The sequence below is a fragment of the Labeo rohita genome, chromosome 10 (genome assembly GCF_022985175.1).
Source record: "Labeo rohita strain BAU-BD-2019 chromosome 10, IGBB_LRoh.1.0, whole genome shotgun sequence".
NCBI classification, from domain to species: domain Eukaryota; kingdom Metazoa; phylum Chordata; class Actinopteri; order Cypriniformes; family Cyprinidae; genus Labeo; species Labeo rohita.
In genome coordinates, this window is record NC_066878.1 from 8,313,819 (window position 1) to 8,333,244 (window position 19,426).

The following is a 19,426-nucleotide window of genomic DNA, read 5'->3' on the forward strand; positions in this document are numbered from 1 at the left end:
TTCGAATGAGTCGTACAGCTCTCTCAGGCACTGAATCGTTCGGAGCATCTTTTCACTGACTTTACACACAGATAACAAAAATAGCGATTTATTTACAATCATTTGAAACCAAACTGCAAATGTATCCAATCGTTTCCTAACGACGAAGAAGATCTGTATTTGCAACTTGCAAACGACTACCGCATTTTCCTATCAACGGCCTAACATTACCAATACACTGACAGCACTCAAAATACCGTTCTCCACTGACTGAGGCCTAGAAACGCCCCTGCCTGTAATATACAAATAAAACATGAGAAATAATATCGGAACTGACGTCAATTCACGAGGACGAATGATGTGGCAAAAAGCAAAGGGCGATTCGCAAAAAACTAGTACCCTCAGCCTTTACGCTCAAACTTATCTTATTAACTTCTCCCATCTCCAAATATACTTATAACACACTCGCAATATATTTATGTGTATTTTGCATTTAAGTAATAATATTTTGTTGTCGAACAAAGTAAAATCCCTCTTCCACACAGTACACGTATCCCTCCGCCTCCATTGAGGTCTACGTCTCTTTCCGGTGCGTTTCTCCACCGGACGGGTTCCGCCGCCATTGCAGGTTTCTAGAGTTCCTCTCAGCGGCGGTTGACATTCTGGAGTTGAAGCGCCTCATTTACATTCAGCGGGCGACTAGAGTAACCTAACACATTCCCGGTTCATCTGCCCCCCCAAAAAACACAAGACCACCTCCATTCATTCCCGGCTCTGGAGTAGTTTAGATTAGGCAGAAATAATAGCAGGAATTAGAGAGGAAAGCGAAGAGGAACCACCATCACCATGGCTCAAATCCTGCCCATCAGATTCCAGGAGCACCTGCAGGTAAGGACTTTAAAACATCTTCAAATGAGGGTGTCGTTTATTTCGTTGTGAGTTTATAGCGAAAACGTCAGTGTGTTTTTAAAGAAGCGACTGTAGTAAGCTATTCCCCGGTGAATATGACCTCCCATCAGCTGCTATAGTAGTAGCAGGGGAGTTAGCTTAGCTACTGTCGGTGTTAACCAGCTGAATAATAAATATTCTGGTTTGTCACAAATGAAACCCAGTGAGATTCCTTCCCAGACAGCGTTTTTGAGCATATCTCTTCAATTTTTTAGATGGCTTGTGAACTTATACGGATATAAATCAAGTGTATTGAAACTATAATGTAGCTTGACAAAGATTTATGGCTGGGATATTAAAAAAGTGATTAAAATATAGAGATTTGCAGCCACAGCTTATCTACACTAGTTAGTCAGCTGTCTTTGCCTCTGGTTGTGTCCTTGTGTACAAAAAACACTTACAGAGGAAAAACTGAATAGTCTCTTTATAATTCTTGAAATACATCACTTTATAAGATATAAGGGTGAATTGAATTCAGCCTTGTTTTATTCCCTATTCCCTCTCCTGTGATAATAAGACAGATTTGTGATTGAGGTGTCGAGATTACCAGCTTAAGGTAGCAGGTGTAAAATGCCCCACCTATAGACGTGTGTATTCCCATGATGCCTCTGCAATTTTTTCTTTATTATCTGCACTGAACTCACACGTAGCCTGCTGTCACTTTTTGTCTGTCTTTGTCAGTTGAGGCTCTCAGTTAGCTTAAAGGCCTTAAAGGCCAGTTATATATCCTTAAAGTAACCATGGACATTTTGAGTGTATTTTTTATATTTTTTAGTATATTGTTGCCTCCGTGTCCTTGAAACAGGTCATATTATGACAAACAGATGTTGTGCTGAATCAATTAGCTGTTGTTAAACATTATATTTACACAGTGTCATGTCTGTAAAGGCCAGTGTTTGTCATTTGTCATAGCTTTTGCGTAGTAAGTGACCACATGTCCACATCACAGTTCGTTTTTGGACAAAACCCACCCATTTAAATGCAATCTATATAAATAATGTTGCATTATTCACTCATTATTTCATTCTCCAATACATTTATATTAAGTAAGCCAGTCAGTGTTATTGTTATATAAAGCTGAAAATAAAATACCTGAAATAAAATATCTTAAAACAAAAACTAAAAATGCCGCCTAAGTACTAAAATTACTAAAACTACAACTGAAATGTAATAAAGCTAAATGGAAATATTAAAAACAACAGCACGGAAATAAACGGAAATAAAAAAGCTAATTCAAAATAGTGATAAATACTATAGTCTATAAACAATACTAAAATTACATTGCAGCCTATTAGATTACAGCTTTCTAGACTTGGATGTGCATCTTTTTGTGTAAAAAATGTTCAGGATTGCCATGTAATCAGTTTGTGGGAATAAATATGTGCGTTTTTTAGTTCATGCACGTCACATTTACTTGCATATCCTGTCACAGTTTAGGGATGCTGATTCTAGAGTAGTGCAAAAGTAAAGCACATAATGGACCAAAAAGAGCCTGAAGCCTTCTGGTGGTATTTTAACCTAATGAAATGCAAATGTGGCACAGCACTTTTCCAGCGAATCGCCAGCTAATGGTCAGGGTACAATAGGAGTCAGTGGCATAATGCTGTAAATGGCACAAGGAAGACAGTATCATGAAGACAAAACTTGCTCATGTTTTTCGATTCACATTGTAGCGCTGCTTTATTTTGGTTAGCTGAAAGCTCTAAGGCAAAATGGATAGTATAATGATAGATACATTTGTAAATCTTGTGTCTAACCACCATAACTGAGTCTTGCTTCCGTATTCATCATTTATAGTTTACTGTATTATACCTAACTAGATGATTTTAAGTATACAAGGGCAGCAGGCCAATATGTAAGACGCAATATCTAAGCAATGCAAGCTTTAAAACCTTTAGCTTTAATCTAAACGCATTATATTCTTCATTGGATGCACATTACTTGTGCATGTTAGTTGTTTCTAATAACCTGTAGTGCATTGATTTCAATGCAAACCGCTAAGTAAATTACTCTCTGGGTTTAAGAGTGACATATGCATGATACAGGGGGCAAGTCAGATGATCTGCAGATGGGTTTTGTGTGTTTTATGTGATGCTGTTTAATACGTTACCTTGAAGCCCTGCGAATGCATTTGATCTTTGAACTCTACCCTGCTGATCACACATGACTATCCCGTGTGGATGGAGATCCGTTATCCATTTTGAACTGCTCAGCATTGAATGAACTCTAGGATTCTGTGCGTTCATTCCTCCTCTTCCTTTTCCCGCCCTCCTGTCCACGCTGAACCTGGTCACATGTCACCTATGGTCATATGGTCAGAGCTTTTAAAATGTTGATTTAACTTTCTACACAATGGGTCCCGGCTTCCTGTTGTGGAGGACGGTGACAGTGCGGTGCAAGCCTCAGCATTTTGCGTATCCTTCCCCCGAGCCTCCTGCAATCAGGAGTACAGCTTTTGTGCTGAGCAAGGTGGCATTTTTTTTTTTCTCCTGGATGTAGAAGGAAAAGGGTTAAACGGGCACGGGAGGTTGGAGAAAAGAATGTGCTGACAACTTAAAAAAAAGTCATGAATTTAAACGGTGACTGAATTTATCTGCTCAGACCCAGAGAAGCACTTGACGCTTCAAGTATTAAATAAATGTTTCTCTCACTCGCTCAGATTTGTGAAAGCAAAGCTCAGCCATAGAAATGTGCTAAATGCGTGAACACTTCAAAAGTGGTGTAGGTCAGCATAATGTCTAAAGTCAAGTGTCTGTGGTTGTTCTTATGTGTTAATGTGGAATGCAACAGTGGTGGTGGTCAGTGAAAGTGCCAGCAGGGGGGGCAAGTTTAATGTCCTCTGATTTGTAGCATTTTATGTGAGTGTGTGTGAAGAAGTATGCTAAGAATGCTGGGAATACATTTGTACGTGCACATTATTCTGCCTCTAAAAATATGTTAGGAATTTTTTTTTAAATCAAAATGAGGTTAAAATGGTAATGTTTTGACAATATTATAATTTAAAATTGTTTTTTTTTAATACACTACCAGTCAAAAGTTTTTGAACAGTAAGATTTGTAATGTTTTTTAAATAAGTCTCTTCTGCTCACCAAGCCTGCATTTATTTGATCCAGAGTACAGCAAAAACAGTAAAATTATGAAATATTTTTAGTATTTAAAAGTGTTTTCTATGCAAATATATTATGTAGTATAGTACTGTATTATATAGTAAATATATTCTGATTTGCGGTTCAGAAACATTTGTTATTTTATTATTATGTTGAAAACAGCTGAGTAGAATTTTTTTCAGGTTTTTTGAAGAATAGTAAGTTCAGAAGAACAGGATTTATCTGAAGTAGAAATCTGTTGTGACATTATAGATGTCTTTATCATCACTTTTGATCAATTTAAAGCATCCTCGCTAAATAAGTGTTAATTTCTATAATTTCTTTCCCAAAAATAATAAAAAAAATTATACTGACTCCAAGCTTTTGAATGGTATAGTGTATAATGTTACAAAAGCTTTTTATTTCAGATAAATGCTGATATTTGGGCTTTCTATTTATCAAAGAATCCTAAAAATACACAGCTGTTTTAAATATTGATGATAATACTGAAAATAATGCAGAAAATTTAGCTTTGATCACAGGAGTAAATTACATTTTAAAATGTATTCAAATCAGCTATTTTAAACTGTAAAAATATTTCAACATTGTGCTGTTTTGCTGTACTTTGGATCAAATAAATGCAGGCTTAGTGAGCAGAAGAGACGTAAAAAACATTAAAAATCTTACTGTTCAAAAACGTTTGACTGGTAGTGTTTTAAAATGTAATTTATTCCTGTGATGGCAGAGCTGTCTTCAGAGTCCCATGATCCTTTAGAAATGATTCTAATATGCTGATTTGCTGTTTTAGAAGCATTTATTATGAGTGTTTGAAAACATGAGTATCTTTATCTTTATTATCTGCTTATAACTTTTATAACACAAATATCTTTACTGTCACTTGTAATCAATGTAATGCATCTTTGCTGAGTAAAAGCAATAATTTAATGTATTAATTGTTAAAATAACTTACTAGTTAGTGTATAAATCCCATGACTCACTCTTATATGCTGCATCTGAATCTTTAGTTTGAATAAACCTCAGTGTGTACATAGACAAGCACTGTTAGGAGACGTGATTTAGCTAACGACTGTCTTTCCTTTCTTCATCTGTTGTTTAGGCCGTCATCTCTTGTATCTTGCCTGTTTGCTAACTGAAGTTCACAGCACTGATCTTTATCTAACCACTGTAAAATAAACAGTCTAAAATGGGAAGTCTGTACGCTAGCAGACAAGAGGAGAGATTCTCAACCACTTCAATTTGTTTTCTACAGTATCTGTCAATGAACACATACCGTTGCTAGCAAATTGAGTTTACTAATTTGAAATTAAATACCTAAAATGAGGCTTGTATGAATTTCTAAAAGCAAAAATGTTATATTATAAAATTCTGGCCTAATAAACAAATTCATACAACTCCCTTGTTGAATGCTATTTTAAAGAATAATACTATTATTTTAGTAATTAGTAATAAATGACTATGTGTGTATAAACTTTTGACCTGTAGTGGATCTTGTGCATGTTACTATACTCTATAGTCAGTATGTTTCTCTTGATTTATTTGTGGTACAAAAAGAGCAGCTTTCCTTGTACCAGCTAGCAATTATTGATTCAAATTCTTTGCCATGATAAAATCAATATCAAGTCCTCTTTTGCATAGACCAGAGATGTCCACAAAATTCCAGGAAGGAACTGGCCAGCTATTTTCGAGTAGATGTTTCTCAAGCCGCACAGCATGTTCCTGTAGACTGGGTGAGCTGCCTAATGGGAAAAAGCGTTAGTTTCTGGGCATGTCTGAGACGACACTGAAGCAAGCAGCAGTTACATGCTGTGGATGAATCACGCTTGGCCTAAGGCTGATGCTACGGCAGCGAGAGCTCTTTCGCTTACGTTTTCTTCAGCGTCTCTCGTTACGTTTTGAGAGCTTGCAAGGGCAGGGTTTCCCTTCAGCCAATCAGAACGGCCTGCTCAGCAGTGATGTCATCATGTGTGATGTCATCCATGAGATGCGGTAATAAAGGTCACAGAAATGTGCGTGAGCAGACTACTGTTTTCTCAGTAGCAGTGTTTTTTTATATTCACTTTGTACATGTATATATTTTTTATTATTAACTGATTTTTCATTTTATAGTTATATGAATTATCCTGTCTATATCTTATCTAAATTGGTACATGTGTTAATTTGTTTCTATACTTACTTTTAAATGATTTTACTGGGTTCCTAGCTTAATGTAATAACATTGTTATTCTGTTTGAAAGGAAGTTCAGAATTAGCCCTATTTCTAGTTGATTTTTTTTATTATTTCACAATTCACAGTTAGTGATGATGTGGCTTTCTGTGCCACATGACAAAGGAATGTGGGTGTGGTTTCGGGTGTGCCAGCGTCCGCTCTCCATTGATAAATGGTGCTGCCGATTCCGTTGAGCTCTTCCTAGAAAATGTGCTTCCTGTTCCTTCCTGTTTTTTTGATTAGGCCTGAGAGCTGCAGCGTGAGACAGAGATGCCTTTAGACAATAATTAAATGCTTTATCTGAATGTTCACTGTCTAGTATTAGTTAATATTTTGTCTTTTAGTTTAGTAATTTAGTACAAAACTCCAAGTCCTCACCACCCAGTTATTGGTCAGTAATGTTCATTGTTTAACCTGCAGTCTCTTTATTAGATATACGTGTTCACATCCCATTGTAATTTGAGTTTGTTCACCCAAAAATGAAAAATTGTGAGTTGTGTTACACACCTTCATGTCATCACAAACCCACATGACATTCATTGTTCTGCAGAACACAAAAGCAGAAGTTCTGACGTGGGTTCACGCTGTTTTCTTCCATACAATGAAAGTGGATGGGGATCATTTTCTGTCAAAGCTGTTAAAAAAAAAAAAAAAAGATTCATGCACTATTATCACAATACACAGGGTTCGTACAAGGTGCTTCAAGTGCTTGGAGTACTTGAATTTGACTTTTTGAAATTTATGGCCCTTGAAGATAGCAATATTCTTAAAGAGGTACTTAAAATGCTTGAATTATTGAAAGACAGTGCATCTATGAAATAAGTTTTAAATTTTTTCAATAAGCACATATCTTTTAATGAAAAATTCATGCAGTTCAAAAAACATCACCTTTTTTGCATGATTCATTTACGCTGGAACCGCTCAGATTGACTTTGATTATTCATTTCAAGTGATTCACTAGTAAAAACCAGATCAAATTAAAAGAGCCATTCATTTTCGAATTTTGACATTGCTTGTAATGATTTTAAAAAGCGCGTAGTGATGGGTGACTTTGGAGCAGTTTTGTGAATAATTTTACTTAGATTGGGACTTCAAATTGCGTAGTGCAAATAATTTGATTTAGGCCGGAATTTTGTGTATCGCAAATCATTTAATTTAGATTGCGACTTTGGAGTGCGTGTCGCAAGTAATTTGAATTAGTTTTGAACTTTGTGTATTACGAATCATTTGATTCAGATTGGGACTTTGGAGCATGCATCATGAATCATTTGACTTAGATCAGAACTTTGCATATTGCAAAAAATTTGATTTCGATTGGGACCTTGGAGCGCGTATCACAAATCATTTGATTTAGATCGGGACAGGTTTGTGAGTAACCAACATGATTCACTGTTTTGAAGTGTTCCAAGCAGATCGCTTATTGCGAATCAGCTGTTTCATAACGGGACTTCAAATTGTGTATAGCAAATCATTTGATTTGGATCGGGACTTTGGAGTGGTTTCGCGAATTTTAAATTGTGTAGCATGAATCATTCGATTTAGATTGGAACTTTGCAAATCGCAAATCATTTGACTTAGATCGGGACTTCAAATTGTGTGGCATGAATCATTTGATTTAATCAGGACTTCAAATCCCTTAGCTCAGATCATTTGATTTAGATCGAGACTTTGGAGCATGTATCACAAATCATTTCATTTAGATCGGAACAGGCTTCTGAATCACCAAAATGATTCACTGATTCGAAGAGCTCCGGTTGGATTGGTATTGTGAATCCGTTGATTTATATTGGAACTTCGGATTGGCTTCGTGAAACATTTGACGTAGATTGGAACTTCAAATAGCAGAGAGTGAATCATTTGATTTAGATTGGAACTTCACGCATTGTTAATAATTTGATTCAGATCGGGACTTTGGAGCGCATATTGTGAATCATTTGACTTAGATCGGAACTTTGCGTATCGCAAATAATTTGATTCCGATCAGGACCTTGGAGCATGTATCACGAATCATTTGATTCAGATCAGAACAGGTTTGTGAGTAACCAAAGTGATTCACTGTTTTGAAGTGTTCCAAGTGGATCGCTTATCGCAAATAAGTTGTTTCATATCGGGACTTCAAATTGTTTATAGCAAATCATTTGATTTGGATCGGGACTTTGGAGCGGTTTCGCGAATCATTTGACTTAGATCGGGACTTCAAATTGTGTATGAATCATTTGATTTAATCAGGACTTCAAATCCCTTAGCTTAAATCATTTGATTCAGATCGGAACAGGTTTCTGAATCACCAAAATGATTCGCTGGTTCAAAGCGCTCCAGTTGGATTGTGTATCGTGAGTTGTTTCATATCGGGACTTCTAAACAGGAATTGCAAATCATTTGATTTATATTGGAACTTCGGATCGGTTATGTGAATCATTTGATGTAGATCGGGACTTCAAATCGCATAGAGCGAATCATTTGATTTAGATTGGAACTTCACGTATTGTTAATCATTTGATTCAGATCGGAACTTCTGAGCACAGGTTCACAGATCTTTTGCTTTAGATCGGAGCGAGGATCGTGAATCATTTATTTCAGATGAGGATTTTTTTTTCTTTTTTTTTTTTTTTCTTAAACAGTAGAAAACATCAAACCATTAAAGCACTGAAACCATTAAAAACAACAAAAGAAGAAAGTATACACCAATACAAATCCTGTCAAAATTAAACATAGTTTTGCTATAGTAAAAGTGTGGTATACTTTGTAATACTTGAGTAGTGATACTTTGCATGTGCTTCAGTTTATGTTTGCCATTTTTTTTTATTGGTATATTTTTTATTTATATTTTTAACAATTTGAAAGATAAGAGATTGTTTGATAAGTGAGATCTTTGATCGAAGTCCTTGAAAATAAAAAAATTAGTCCTGGATTTTCATTCATACATTATCTGACGTCTGACTAAATTATCTGTTATATTCTTCCTTGTACTATCAAATCTTGTACTCTTTAAAACCGTTATCAGCCCAAAAATGCAGTGCGTAAACATTTATAAAGTGGATTTTAGACGAAACAAATGCACTTGAACTCCTTGGCAGCTAACTGCTAAACACTGACTGTTGACCGCTTTGTTAATGTCACAGAGGACTCTCCTCCTGTCCAGCATCGTTCAGTGCTGTAAGTGGTGTTACATAAGAGCAAGACTTCTCATCCCTGTGTGTCCAGCTGTCAGCTCTGATCTCTGTAATTCAGCATGTGCGGCAGCTGGTGCGCAGTGCATTAGAATCGTGATTGGCGATATGTCAGTGTCACGAACCCGACTGCCGCTTCTGTTTGAGCTTACTGACATTTGAGGTCTGTCTGGCGGCTGATAAAAACCAAGGCTGGGTTTTGGCTGCTCATCAGTAATAGAGCTACAACTTCACCCTTTTAGCCATCTGACTTGGTATTAGAAGAGTCGATACAGAAGCAGCTGTCAGTGTAGTTGAAAATGCCTGAAGTCAAGATGTCTCCTACACTAAATCCTCCTCCTCTGCTCCTCTCTGAGCCCATTTCAAATGTAAGTCTTTTTTAGATTCGATGTCGCTGCATTTTCTGGTAAACGTGGTGCTTAGTCATGTCGTGTAACATGGAATTAGATTTAGACTAATTTACCGTACAAGAAAAGATCAGCATTTATCTGCATGCTTTTTTTTTCTCAGGATCAGTCTTTCTGACTGAGCCTTTGGTGACTCAGACTTCCTGGTGTAGTGCTGCTGAGTTGGCATCCCACCGACTTTTATTTTCTCGTCATGGTTGGTTTAGTTCTAATAGTTAAGAAGACCTGAGAAGTGTCTCTTTAATAGATTGAAACCGGCTTTGAAACACGCTTCATTAGCGGATTTGAGTTTGGTGTCGATGTTGTTGAGTGTTAACTGGTATAACCTCCTGACAGGGACAAATTGAGTGGGTAGAAATAGCACTGATATTTATCACTTGATCAAATTAAAACCATTTGCATAACCATTAAAAGGCACCTATTCAAGAGTGATTGCTTAATAATTAAGCAATCTTAATGGTCTATAATTATTTTTGCTCCTTGTGTTATAATTACTAAATACCTTTTTTAAATTAATGAAATCTTCAAGTTATGTCAGCGTGTTAGTTGTTATGTTAGATGGTTGTTGTCTTGGTGTATTTTTTTTTGTTGTTGTTGTTTTTTGAGCATCTTGTTCCAGGAAACACTTACCTGCTGTGTCTGTATCTGTGGTAATTGAGTGAAACTGAGGATGTTCAAGTGCTCTACTAAATGATGGAAGTGTTTTTGTCTCTCGTCTGATCTTTCCGCATACATAGCGGCTGTGTGCTTGTAAGTGGTTAGCCTGTTAGTGACTGTTGCAAATTGTTCATCTTCTAATAATTGAAAGGACTTCTTGGAATGCCCTTTTACTTTTTTTCTATGTAGACTATTCAGTACTTACTAGATTTTATATGCAAAAACAGAGATGTTTAGAATTTTAAAGTAAAATTGTATGTTATGTTAAATAATTAGCAAACTTTCACCATATATTAAAGTCCCCATGAAATCAAAATTGTTTTTTGGCTTTTAGTATGAAGCCTTATGTTAGCCTTAAGTTTATCTAAACTGGTGTGTGTCAAAATAATGACAAAATTTGCATTTAGAAGATACAAGCATTTAAAACCACCAGTCTCTAACTTTAGCCAATATGGATCAATGATTTTTTTGCCTTTGATGACATCACCCTGTACTTCAGCTTCTTATCAAACTTTGTCTAAACAAATGCTCTCTAGAATCCTCCTACACTATAAATAGACACTGAAGCTGTTGAAATCGGTCACTTGTTCACAGAGATGGTGCTTTCTGTACGGCGAATGGCACATAGTGCACTTTATAGGGGATAGGGAATGATTCAGTGTAAATATGCTTTCTGTTGGGGCGAATAAAGTCTGGTTTCGCCCTGTCATGCAAACTGGCGCAGCACACACACAGTCTGCTCTGGTCCAGCATGATAGCACGGAGAGGATCATATGCAAGAATCGGCACAGACCACGAAGTGTATCGGATTCCATTTGAATTCTACTCAGAATGTTATGTTTTATAACAATATGATTGAGATTGTGGTTGTCGTACGCTGTCAAATGTGACTTTACCAGGCTCAACGGCTCTGGCCCAACCTGTGATAGAAACGAAACACTATTGGCTGTTTAAAAAAAGGGGGCGGGGCTGCCACATGGAATAATGTTGCATGTTTCAAAGCACTTCAGTGGACCTTTAAAGGAACACTCCACTTTTTTTGAACGTAGGCTCATTTTCCAACTCCCCTAGAGTTAAACAGTTGAGTTTTACCGTTTTCGAATCCATTCAGCCTATCTCCAGGTCTGGCGGTAGCACTTTTAGCATAGCTTAACATGCATCATTGAATCTGATTAGAGCGTTAGCATCTCGCTCAAAAATGACCAAAGAGTTCTGATATTTTTCCTATTTAAAACTTGACTCTTCTGTAGTGTACTAAGACTAATGGAAAATAAAAAGTTGCGATTTTCTAGGCCAATATGGCTAGGAACTATACTATCATTCCGGCGTTATAATCAAGGAACTTTGCTGCCGTATCATGGGTGCAGCAGGCGCAATTAAATTAGTCTCCCTGAAAATAGTCTCCCTGTGCAAGCAGGTAGTCATGTTGGTTATGTTGGAGGAAGTTAGCCTATTTTCAGACGCTGCGTAATATCATTGGTCCTACTGCGCCCATGGTACGGCTGCGAAGTTTAGCAATGTTTGCAGGAATGAAAGTATAGTTCCTAGCCATATCGGTCTAGAAAATCGCAACTTTTCATTTTCCGTAAGTCTTAGTACACAATGTAACTACAGAAGAGTCAAGTTTTAAATAGGAAAAATATCAAAACTTTGGTCATTTTTGAGCGAGATGCTAACGGTCTAATTCAGATCCAGTGATATATGCTAAGCTATGCTAAAAGTGCTACCACCAGACCCAGAGATCGGCTGAATGGATTCAAAAATGATAAAACTCAACTGCTAACTCTAGGGGAGTTGGAAAATAAGCCTATTTTCAAAAAGTGGAGTGTTCCTTTAACCAATTAATAGGCATTTACTGCATTTGTACAGTACTTGTCTGCACAAATTACCACTATTCTTTTTTTTGTGCGAATCTTGTAATTTAAGGCTGTTGAGCAAGTTCATTAATATTCAGTGGAAATTACTGAATGTTGCTATGACAAAAAACAGCACTTTTATCCTTTTAATTAAATTGTGTTTGTTGAAAAGCATCTCTGGAATGTCAAAATGTGGCATGATTATAAAAAAAAAAGCCAGTATGATCCTGAATTATATTTTTGAAATCCCCATTGACCAAAAATATCCAAGTAGTTAGATACATATTCATGATTGCTAATTGTCTGTGATTCTGGATCAAAGTTCTCAGTGTGGAGTCTTGTTGAAAAATGAAGTCTGTTTTTCTTGTATCTGTTCTTTGTGTGTCCCTAAGATAAAGTCCTCAAGGCCTTTTCAGACAGTAGAGTCATGTGTTTGGCTCAGTGGGGTGGGGAAAGAGGGTTTTGCTAGAGTGTGCCTTTATATTTTATTTCTTTCTTTAGTTTTTTTTTTAGAGATAATATAGTTATTAAAATGCTCATCTCATAATAATCTTCAAGAGACACTGCTACTGCTAAAATTTTGTAATTACAAAATACTTTTACATTGGAACAAAGTTCCTTGCTGTGACTGTTGGGTCTGGGTCTCTTGTAAATTATGCCTTATGATCTATTTTAATCTATAGTGTGGGACATGCAGTCATTGACATTTCTTTAAAGATCAATTCCTGAAAAAGGTTCACAGGTTTAAAAAGAAACCTGATATCATTTAGGAAAATTTCCCCATTTGTGAAAAATTTCATTCATGACTCTTGAAAAGAATATGCTCTTGTTTGTATACACTGTTAAATTGTGAATTGTACTCGTATATCTGAGGATTTTTTGTCTGGTATGCCAACAATGTTTATATATTTATTAGGACTGTCATAGTTCTTTGATTCAATTTGAGAACTCTATTAAAAAAAAAAAATCCCTGAAATCGGAAAAAATACAAGAAGTGGCGCATTCCACAGATGGATTTCAAAATAAAAAATTAATTTAAAACCTCAGTTCGAGTTGATGTCCACATATTCAAAAAATGACAGTGGCAGTAGCATTTCTGTTATAGAAAAATGCCAAATAATAAAGATTAAGTGGACATATGAATTAATTGTTTAGTCAATGTTAAACAATGCGTAATGTGTAATTCATTGCTAATATATATGTATTTTAAGTAATTTTAAAGGCTATTGTTTGCTTAGATCTATTTTTATTATTACAAAAAAGTAATTATAATAATCTAATTACTTGATTAATCATCAGGATAGTCGAATGATTATTCGATTACCAAAATAATTGTTAGTGACAGCCCTAATATTTATATATATTTTAATTTCCATTTGTATATAATACAGAAATTCAGATTAAAGCAAATAAAATTTGTCTCCTTTTTTTTTTCTTTTTCCCCCAGCTTCAAAATTTGGGGATCAACCCAGCCAACATCGGGTTCAGCACCCTGACGATGGAGTCTGATAAGTTCATCTGTATCCGGGAGAAGGTCGGAGAACAGGCACAGGTGGTGATCATCGACATGGCGGACCCGAACACCCCCATCCGCAGGCCCATCTCGGCAGATAGCGCCATCATGAACCCTGCGAGCAAAGTCATCGCACTTAAAGGTAGGAGACATAAACAATTAGTTCCAAGGATACTCATATTCACCTAATTGTATTGACAACTGTATTTTTAGCTCAAATGAATCATAGGACTGATCTAATCCATTGTTGTTTAAACTAGAAATTAAGTGTGTTGTTTTCTTCGCTTCATTCATTCAGTTCCTTTTAGTTTAAATTATACTAGACCAAGTTCTGTAGAGAATGTTTTTTACATTTTCCCCATTATAGTCTACATCTTAGCGTACAGTAACATGATATGTTGTGTATTTTCTGTCATGCAGCCATAATTGCTTTGTCTTTTTGTTTTGTTTCCTTTTTTGTTGCTGCTTTCTCATGTGTATGCAGACGGTGAGTTAACATTTTGGTACAATGATTTGTGAAAGTTATAATCCTGTTTCTAAAATGAACATTATGTAGAGTTGTTTGGCCTCATTGCTTAACCTTGTGCAAGTGTTTCAAGAGCCTCCACTTCTTGAAAATGTAATAAATAAATCTTTAGGCTACACATACACAGTCCTGTTCCATGTATTTCTATTTTTATGACATGAACATAATATTAAAACGTTTTAAATATTTCTGAACTCATTTGAAGTGAATGTGTTATGAGAACAACGACTGTTTCAAAATCAACAATATTGCTGTTGTAAATATAGGAAAGGTGTGCCTCAAGGTTCGGACTTAGGCCCCATGCAAATTCAAGCCATGATAGGCAGTGTAAAGCAAACATGTCCTAGCATCTCTCTGATATTGTTTACATAGATAAAGACTGTTTAGCCAACAATGTGCCACATAATTAACACACTTTAGCCAAACAGGATTTAACTTTCACAAAATTCATAGCTTGACTGTTCACATCATGTTGATTTCTATAGATATAAGTTTCTCTTTCCGGGGTTTGAAATATTGTTGGGCGTACATTTGCTTTTCTCTTTAATTTTAATTATTATAATTTTACATGCTTGCCATATTGAGTCCTTTTCTCCACCCTCACTATGTAATCTTAACATCAAGCGTCTCCATATAAATTTCAAGTCCATGTAAATGAACCTGGGTAAAGGTAGCCTCAAAGATTTATGGTCCCTGTGATAGTTCATAGTCCAGTAGGTTTCACGCAGCTTGTGTTTAGTTAGCAACTTTGTGACTAACACTTGTGTCTTAGTTGATCTTTCCATAAATATCAGTAGCTATTACACTAAGCCCAGTGCCTGTGTAGAGATTTCTCATGCTGTACAAATGGCAATTTATAGTCGTCTCTCCAATCTCCTAGCATGTTATTAATTGTAATTGTTACGTTAAATGTTAATGGGCGGCATGGAATGATGAATCAAATTTTCTGCTTTCTAGCATCAAACCAGTTTGTTTTGCCTTTTCAACAGAGGAAAAAAAGAGTAGTGAATGCCTTGCATTGGAGAGCCAGAACAGTCTCTGTCGCAGTTTAAAATTAGATTAGCTTTTAATCGATTGCTTGTTTGTGGCTACAGACCATTTTATTAGCCTATTTTGTATTCACAATATCCTGTATGAATCAAGCAGCACATTTCCTCAGCAGTATTTTAACCTGAGGTGATCTTGACTTGCTCGGTACTGCATTTAAACAGATATGAAACAATTAATTAAGGTCTTAAGTTAGAGATTGGTTGGAATGGCACTCTATATTAAGTTAGGTGTTTAAAAGCAGGATTTTAACTTTTTGACATGTAATTATCTTTATGTTAAAATGATGTTGTCTTCTGTTCAGGACTATAGTGCGGTTTCCTGCTCTCTTATTATATTGAGACAGTCTTGAATGTGGATTCAAATCCCTTCTATTCCATTTTAGTTTTCAGTTCTCACGCTCCCACATTTGTCATGTGATTTGAGTTGTTAGGTTGTATTATGGGAATCTGTTCACACAGGCCTGAAACGTGGTGGCGTCAAGTGTCATAATTATCGTAAATAGTAATTTATGCTTCTGTCGAAGCATATTGACTAAATTCTGACCTCTGCAGTAATCAGCTTCACAGCAGCCTGCAATCTCAGACTAGTTTTACTAAGAATTTAAAGTGGGCATGAAATGAAACTTCACCCAGTCTATTTTCCAAATGCATGTTATTGATCTTAGCTTGAATGATTCATGCATGCATACGTTTCTTCATTTTTTTATTTTATTTTTTTTAAACTTGAATCAAACTCAATCCAACAGACTTCTCTCTGACAAATGCAGCACTTTTCCAATTACAGGGCACTTAAACCCTTTCTTTTCAAGCTGGCATTCAGATCTTTCCATTTTTAAGCATAACAGCCCCATCTTAAAATCCAATCAACAACCGACGAGTAAAACCTGCCCTACCCCACATTTTTCGATAATCTGTAATCTGTCAGATGTATATCATAGTAAGGAAGAAACAATATGTCACTACTTCCGTTTCATAGCGGCTTTAATGTAATGATTTTGACCAGCAAGGTGTTTGAAGTTGAGATGAGCTCAATTTTTTATTTTAATTGAATTAACATTAACAAAGATTAATAAATATTGCAATGAATGTATTGTTCATTGTTCGTTCATGTTAGTTAGTATATTAACTGCTGTCAAATGATTAAACGCGATTAATCGCATCCAAAATAAAAGTTTTTGTTTACATTATATGTGTATATTTATGTTTATATAAATACACACACATACAATATATATTTTGAAAATGTCTACATCTTTATTTATATAATTAATATTTTATATATAAATATATTTAATTATATATAAATTAGTGCTGTCAACCGATTATTCGCGATTAATCGCATCCAAAATAAGTTTGTTTACATAATATATTTGTGTATACTGTGTATATTTATGTATCTAAATACAAACACATGCATGCATATATTTAAGAAAAATAAGCTATCATATATTAAAAATATTTATATATAAATATGAATATAAATGTATATACATGTAAATATTTTCAAAATATATACTGGATGTGTGTATTTATATATATATATACATAATAAATATACACAGTATACATACATGGATTATGTAAACAACTTATTTTGGATGTGATTTGTCACGATTAATCGTTTGACAGCACTAATATAAATATATTTAATATATATAAACAACATATTTTCCTAAATATATCCATGCATGTGTGTATTTATATATACATAATAAATATACACAGTACACATACATATTTTGTAAACACAAACTTTTATTTTGGATGTTATTAATCACAATTAATCACGATTAATCATTTGACAGCACTAATATAAATATATTTAATATATAAACAACATATTTTCTTAAATATATCCATGCATGTGTGTAGTTGTATATACATAATAAATATACACAGTACACATACATATATTATGTAAACAAAAACTTTTGTTTTGGACGTGATCAATTGCGATCAATCACAATTACTCATTTGACAGCACTAATATTAACTAATGTTAACAAATGAAACCTTAATGTAAAGTGTTAACAATAAATAAATAAAATGCAATAACTTGCTTTATCTCTGAAGTATCTTTAATTTTTTTGCTGACATCTAAGTTGCAGAGACTAACCAATTTCCAATATTTAGACATTATTTTGGACAGTTGGTGTACATGAAAGTGCCACTAAAATAGTAGCAATTAATAATCAATTTGGATAAAACAAATCTATGAAGTTTTGTTGAACTTGACTTTCAGCCTCAACATCCTGATCAAATGGTCTCCTTAAGAGTGCTAAAACCATGTTGGGAAAATAAAAACGGGTTCATTTCATGTTGACTTTAGAAACCTCTGTGTTATACTAAAATTCGCTGTCTTAATTTTATTTATATACAAAGTTCAGATTAACTAGGGCCTGAAGGAAATAATTCACCGCATAGATTACTGTTTTTATGAATAATCGGTTGGAAGTTAATCAGGTGAGTTGCCGCCAGGTCTTCCTTTCCCATAACACACATTATTCGCTAGTCGCAGTGTACCGTAAGCCTTGTGCAAAGATGAAATCAGTCTCTGGTGTTTAATTTGAATTGTCTAAACTCTGTTCCCTTCACAAATTCACTCTACACTCGCTTTTTGATTGCTTCGCTTCATTTGTCTTAACTGCTGAATGAGCTGTCATGGTGGGCTTGCCTGATGCACTTCCAGCCATGACTGACAATATTTCTGCCCTGATGTCTTTGTAATCTAATTATATTGTTTTGTGTGTGTAAAAATAAAAAGGTTTTTTTTTTTCATGGTGCTTCTCTTCTCTATTCCTAACAGCTGCCAAAACCCTTCAGATCTTTAACATCGAGATGAAGAGTAAGATGAAAGCCCACACCATGACTGATGATGTCACTTTCTGGAAGTGGATCTCTCTTAACACCATCGCCCTGGTGACCGATAACGCTGTCTATCATTGGAGCATGGAAGGAGATTCCCAGCCGGTTAAAGTGTTCGACAGACATTCCAGCCTGGCAGGCTGTCAAATCATCAACTACCGCACCGATGCCAAGCAGAAGTGGCTGCTGCTCATTGGCATTTCTGCTCAGGTGTCATAATCATTTTACGTAATCATTCTGGATTTTGGTTGTTGCTCTGGACACATACATGCTCAAGTTGACATGTTTTCTTTATTTTTTGCTTTCGTTATTAATTGCATGGTATTTTTTTTTATTCAGTACTGACCTGAATAAGATATTTCACATAAAATATGTTTACATACAGTCCAACATTTTTGCGTATTTGAACCTTTACCAATAATGACTGTATGATTTTGAGATCCATCTTTTCACACTGTGGACAACTAAAGTTCAACAAAGGGTTCAAATGCTCACTGATGCTCCAAAAGGAAAAACCGTGCAGTAAGAGTGTACATTTTTCTTATTTTGCCTAAATATCATATTTTTTTTCTTTTAGTGCTGCCCTTCAGAAGCTACAGAAGATGCTTACATGTTTCACAGAAGACAAAACAAGTTTAATTTACCCTGATCTTCAAATTCAAAAAGTTTTCACCCCCCTGCTTTTAATGCATTGTGTTTCCTTTGAAAGCAACAGTGTGCATGTGAACCTTCTGTAATAGTTGCATATGAGTCCCTTAGTTGCCCTCAGTGTGAAAAGATGTATCTCAAAATCATACAGTCATTGTTGGAAAGGGTTCAAAAACGCAAAAATGCTGAAAAACCAAGAACTGTGGGACCTGAAGGATTTTTCTGAAGAACAGCGGGCAGTTTAACGGTTTAGGACAAACTAGGGACATATGAACAAATATCACTAAACAAAAAAAACAGCTGTGGATAATTCAGTTAACAACACAGTATTAAGAATCAATTGTATGTAAAAGTCATTTTTATAAATTCAACTATTATTTTCTCTTGTGGACTATATGCAAATGTCTTTTATGTAAAATATCTTATTTTAGGTCAGTACTACATAATAAAAATATTACCGCATTTTGTATGATCCCTCTTATTTTGGTAGAATAA

General features: G+C 35.2%; 1 protein-coding gene across 2 annotated transcripts in view; it reads left to right on the top strand.

The window, feature by feature from the left end:
• Positions 1 to 577: 577 nt before the first annotated feature.
• Positions 578 to 19,426, top strand: part of cltca (clathrin, heavy chain a (Hc)) — a 50,778-nt gene continuing 31,929 nt past the window's right edge. Inside the window, exons 1-3 of one of the 2 annotated variants that reach the window (XM_051120390.1) lie at positions 578 to 867; positions 13,778 to 13,985; positions 18,225 to 18,493. In XM_051120390.1, coding sequence (XP_050976347.1) covers positions 826 to 867; positions 13,778 to 13,985; positions 18,225 to 18,493 — 519 coding nt within the window. In that variant the 5' untranslated portion in view covers positions 578 to 825. Of the gene's footprint in view, positions 868 to 9,633; positions 9,779 to 13,777; positions 13,986 to 18,224; positions 18,494 to 19,426 lie in introns of those variants that run through there. The other variant, XM_051120389.1, reaches the window with a different exon arrangement.